The 5,625-nt window shown below is 33.4% G+C and overlaps 2 protein-coding genes across 2 annotated transcripts; both read left to right on the forward strand.

The window, feature by feature from the left end:
• Positions 1–1,329: 1,329 nt before the first annotated feature.
• On the forward strand, positions 1,330–3,373 carry LOC111686698 (voltage-gated potassium channel subunit beta-2-like). Its single transcript, XM_023449062.2, has 5 exons — positions 1,330–1,709; positions 1,865–1,992; positions 2,055–2,401; positions 2,472–2,690; positions 3,241–3,373. The coding sequence occupies exons 1-5, from the start codon at positions 1,345–1,347 to the stop codon at positions 3,340–3,342; spliced, it is 1,161 nt and encodes a 386-aa protein (XP_023304830.2). The 5' UTR covers positions 1,330–1,344; the 3' UTR covers positions 3,343–3,373.
• A 215-nt stretch (positions 3,374–3,588) lies between these two features.
• Positions 3,589–5,079, forward strand: LOC111686699 (putative mediator of RNA polymerase II transcription subunit 26). The gene has a single exon (XM_023449063.2). It carries the CDS (start codon positions 3,589–3,591, stop codon positions 4,750–4,752), a length of 1,164 nt encoding a protein of 387 aa, XP_023304831.2. The 3' UTR covers positions 4,753–5,079.
• Positions 5,080–5,625: the final 546 nt, after the last annotated feature.

The raw sequence follows: 5,625 nt of genomic DNA on the forward strand, positions 1-5,625 counted from the left end.
AGTTAGTTAGTTAGTTAGTTAGTTAGTTAGTTAGTTAGTTAGTTAGTTAGTTAGTTAGTTAGTTAGTTAGTTAGTTAGTTAGTTATTTAGTTAGTTAGGTAGTTAGTTTGTTAGTTTGTTTGTTTGTTTGTTTGTTTGTTAGTTTGTTTGTTTGTTTGTTAGTTACTTTGTTAGTTTGTTAGTTTGTTAGTTTGTTAGTTTGTTAGTTTGTTAGTTTGTTAGTTTGTTAGTTTGTTAGTTTGTTAGTTTGTTAGTTTGTTAGTTTGTTAGTTTGTTAGTTTGTTAGTTTGTTAGTTTGTTAGTTTGTTAGTTTGTTAGTTTGTTAGTTTGTTAGTTTGTTAGTTTGTTAGTTTGTTAGTTTGTTAGTTTGTTAGTTAGTTAGTTTTAAAGTTAGTTAGTTAGCTAGCTAGTAAGACAGTTAGTTAGCTAGTGCTACAGATAGTCTGTGCCGGGAGGCAATCTCTTCCATTGCCATAAAGAACCCTTAACTAATCTGACAGGGTGTCTGTCGTCATTTTAAAGTCTTAAAGTAACAGTTAGATACAGTCAGTGACAAAAGAGCATTCCTTAATATTTACTATCCCAAATAAATCTAGTAGGAAGTCAATCGTCAATAAGTACATGTTCAAATAAACTAAATACATACATTAACAGGGAAATTCCGAGTGGTAGATAGTCCCTAGCGGTAGTTGAGATTTGACAAACTCAATAAACTACAGGGTTTCATTTGTAATTTTTGTCGCATGTAACATAATTAATCATTGTACACATTCTTTGAGAGTGTAAGTAAAAAAGAAACGAAAAGGTAAACCAAACTATTGCTATATATTAGTTTTATTTCCTTAATGTTTTTTAGTTATTTTTATTGTTGCTTATTTCTTTTTTTAATAAAATGGCACCCCCATAGTTTTTGTATTACAACTTTAACTTATTGTTGAATAAAAACAACCAAAAAGAGAGAGAGAGAAAAAAGTTAAAACTAAAAAAGTTGTAAGCACTTGTTAACAAACATTTTTTTTGGGTTTTTTCGTTACAATTAATTTTTAGTTTTAATTTTGATACCAAACAATTTGGTGGTATTTTTATCCAAAAATATATTTTACATTCTGTTACGTTCCTTTACGTTCTATTGTTGTGTTTTGTCTTGTATAACTATATTAAAGCACGTTAGATTTAAATAAAGTATAAATACTATATACATATATAAATAAGGAGAAAAATATATAAATTTAATATTATATAAACGTTTTTATATATAGAACGCTTCAAAGTTTATCGGTTGTCTATTTTTTTAAGTTTTTCGTTAATGGTTTATTTACGTTGTTGTCCTTAAAACTTGCTAACATGTTCATTACAATTCCTTTAAACTCTTCTTCCGTAAATATAACAGGCCGCTCCATAAGTCTGGGTTCAAATCCGGCTTTACCGTTAAGGCCTGGTTCCACTCCCACACCGGGTTTGCGTTACAAGAATTTGGGCAAGAGTGGTTTACGTGTTAGCAATGTTGGCCTGGGCACTTGGCCAGTCTTTTCGCCCGGCGTTAGCGATGACCAGGCCGAAGCCATACTTAAATTGGCCATTGAGAGCGGCATCAATCTGTTCGATATCTCGGAAGCCCATTCGGAAACAGAAATTGGCAAGATCTTACAGAGAACTGGTTGGAAGCGAACGGCTTATGTTATTACCACAAAAGTTTATTGGAGTACCAAGTGAGTGAAATTGTAGTTTTAGATTTTAATGTTTTTTCTGGAAAACTCTAAATTTTTCTACATTAAATATAAAAATCTGATTAGTACTAGAACGGGACTCGTTATGTTTAAATTTAACATAAATGTATTTTTCCAATATCGTTTTTTCTTCTTAGATCCGAAGAACGTGGCCTTTCACGCAAGCACATTATTGAGTCCGTCAAGGCCAGTTTGCAACGTCTGCAATTACAATATATCGATATTGTAATAATACACAAAGCGGATGCTATGTGTCCCATGGAAGGTTAATATATATATCCGATACATTTATTAACAATTTTATATAAATATTTCTTTTAACCACAGAAATCGTACGAGCTATGAATTACATCATTCAACAGGGATGGGCCATGTACTGGGGTACAGCACGTTGGACTCAGGTCGAAATAATGGAAGCCTATACTAACTGCCGTCAGTTTAATTGTATCACTCCGATAGTCGAACAATCTGAGTATCATATGTTCTGTCGTGAAAAATGTGAACTCTATTTGCCGGAAATGTATAATAAAATCGGTGTGGGCCTAATGGCTTGGGGCCCCCTTTCGATGGCATTGAGTGATGCTCAAAATGGTGAGAAGATATTTTTGCCAAAGGGATCGTTTAAAACGAAGAGTCATTCATATTCCTGGACTGAAGATGAAGTTAATAGGAATGTAAGTGCCAGGACAAAAGAAAATATTTAACTTAACTTCTTAATTGAATGGTTTTCTTTGTTTTTGCTAGGCTGCCTTATCGCCTCAGGGTAGTTGGAATAAGGAACGCATGGAGGAAGGTCGTCGTCATTGTGATCGTTTAAAGGATTTAGCTGCTTTAGCCGAGAAGCTGGGTTGTACACCTACCCAGTTGTCAATAGCCTGGTCGTTGAAACATGAACCCGTACAATGTTTACTTTTAGGTGCCACTTCTGCTGAACAATTGCATCAGAGTTTGCAATCATTACAGGTGAGTCGAATGGTTCAAACTTTAAACTAATATTATTGTAAGAATTCTTATTAGTCAGATTTTGCCCTAAACCTCTATTAATTATCAGCTATTTTATAGTTCGGACTCACAGTTATCCAAGGACTTTTAGTACTTCAAATTCCACCTTAACCATAAGTCCATTTATGATCTTAATATATATACTTGGCCTTATAGTTTCACTTTTATTCAACAAAATTTCACTTTGAATTTTATACTTTTTATATATTCCGATTTAGCTGTAATCATAGGTCATTCGATAGATCAGATATTGCTTTATAAGAAAATTTTCTTAAGTTCAGATTACAGTTAAAATTATTCCAGATTTTGCAATTAACAAAGGTCTTTCTGTTGTCCAAAACAAAGGATTTTATATGGTCCAAATTGAACTTAAATCTCCGGTGTTTCCAAATCCCTGATTTCATGGAAGTTGTGCGTCATGATAAATTTTTAGTTTGACCAACATTTTATTCACTAAAAAATTTTAACTAAAAAAAAAAACAAATATTTTCCGTTATATTTCCAATTTCAGCTACTGCCACGTTTATCGACCAGTGTTATGCTAGAATTGGAACGAATACTAGAGAATAAACCGGTGCGACCGCCGATGATATCAACACTGGCACTTCGGTGACAATCAGCATGCCCTCAGGGGCCTCCTAGCCTTAGTGGCGGTGTCGCTGGCGGCAGTGGCATTGGTCCCTGTGGGCAAGACTCACCTAAAAATGATGAAGTGGCAGCATTTTGCGGTGAGGATGGCGATGCTAAAGATGCCTCTAAACAAGGCTTTTGCGTTATTCAGTGACGAAAGGAGTCCTTAGATATTGATAATAAATTTATAAAAGCAATTAGTAGTAAAACTAGTTTAAGTAGTACCACAATGACAACAACAATAAGTAAACATGATTTACAACAACAGCAGCAACTGCAGCAGCAGCAACAACAGCAATTAATGCTCATACAACAGCAGCAACAGCAATTAATGCTCATACAACAGCAGCAACAGCAACAACAGCGTTTTTCTCAAAATACTACATACAGTTTGGACAATACAATCACAGCATCGGTGGGTTCAGTAGCCACGGCGGCCACTCAACGTCTAGATAGTATAACAACAACAACAACTTTACCCAATACCATACAAATCGATACATTAAATAATAATTTAGAAAATGATTTTAATACCACATTAACCTTGCGTTCACACGCCCACAATAATAACAATGGTGATGTGGGCGAGGCCCCACCACCTAAAATACCCAAAAAGCGTTCTCTTTTAAATTTTAAATCTTTCGATTTTCACATTAAATCCTTATATAGTGGTTTACGTAATGGTTCTTCCAATCAAAATAAATCTCATTCACAATCTACCAATTTAATGGCGGCCGATGGCGGTGTTGAGAGCCACGGCGAGGGTGTAACAAAAATTTTAACAACTGGCATTAATGCCAATGGCAGTGAGTTGAATATCAATGAACTGCATCAGCATATAATACATCAACCCTATAATCGCATGCCTCCCTATTTGAAAATCGAATCGGTTGATAATGAAGAATCGGAGAATTTATTAATCGATTATCCACAATCGCCATACTCGTCACGTCGTAATAGTTCAAATGATGATAATCGTTCATGCAGCCAACTGATACATCTTAGCGGTGATGGTGGGACCGATAACCGCCATCACCTGCAACAGCCAACACCACATCGCTACGAAATGTCGCGTTCACAGGCTAGTTCTCCATCCCCGTACTATCTATCGCCACATGCTTTTGCATCATCTTCCCAGAATATCAGACGTTCGTCTACATCGGACATAATGTCCGGTAGTAAACGCAGCGCCTCTTCGTCGACCAGCAATAGTCGACGGCCGAGTACTTCGGATCTATTGCGTAAAGCACGAGAACGTCGTGGTAGTGAGAATCGTATGGGACGCAGTGTTTCGCATGGCGGTCTGCCGCGTGGTGGCGGTAGTGGTGGTGGTGGGGGAGCTTTTCGTGTGGGACCCGGTGTAGGTGGTCGACGTACGAGTATGGCATTCTAATACTTCCTTTTCCATCACTCTTTTTATCTCACTTCCTCTCCCCTTTACTCACTCCAAACTATTATAAAGAAATGTAGTATCTATATTGAAATTTAAAAAAAAAACTTATGAGAAAAACTTCAATTTTTTGTCAAAAACAAAATAATATTAGTCATAAATAATTACAACAACAAAATACTCGTAATATTTGAAAATCCCCCAAGAAAAAGGTAAGATTAAAAACTTACAAAATAAAGTGCTTATGATTCGTTTATTTTTTATTCAATAAAAAACAAATATTTCAAAAAAATTATAATAAAAATTTAGTCAAATTTATATAAAACAATACGAAGCATTAATAAAAAATTAATAAAAAAACTTCTTCTTAAGCTTTAAAAGTAATTAATTAAAACAAACAAAAAATTAATAAATAAATAAAAAATTATAAAAAATAAAACTTTTTTGTAGTTAAGTAAGTTTAAAAACAAACTTTAAAAATTTGTAAAACTTATATTATAAAAAAGGTAATAAAAAAAATTATAAAATTTCCAAAAATATATAAAAAAAATTTTTCTTAAAAAAAGAAACATATACTCCCTTTTAGTTGTTTAGAACATTATATTTAAACAAAGAAAAAAAAAGAAACTCAATCATATAATTAGTTTCGTTTAATTTTATCTCCTAAAAATTAAAAGCTTTCAAGACAATATTCATTCTTACATATTTATACATACATATACTCGTATAATCTCTCCCTCTCCTTTTAAACTTTATATACAATCAAAATTAACCATTATATATATAAAACTACTAAATAAGATGCTTAGCATTCCGATTTTTTATAGAGTTCAATACAGCATTGCAAAAAGCAATAAGATTATTTATTTTATATTC

The sequence above is a fragment of the Lucilia cuprina genome, chromosome 3 (genome assembly GCF_022045245.1).
Source record: "Lucilia cuprina isolate Lc7/37 chromosome 3, ASM2204524v1, whole genome shotgun sequence".
Taxonomy (NCBI): domain Eukaryota; kingdom Metazoa; phylum Arthropoda; class Insecta; order Diptera; family Calliphoridae; genus Lucilia; species Lucilia cuprina.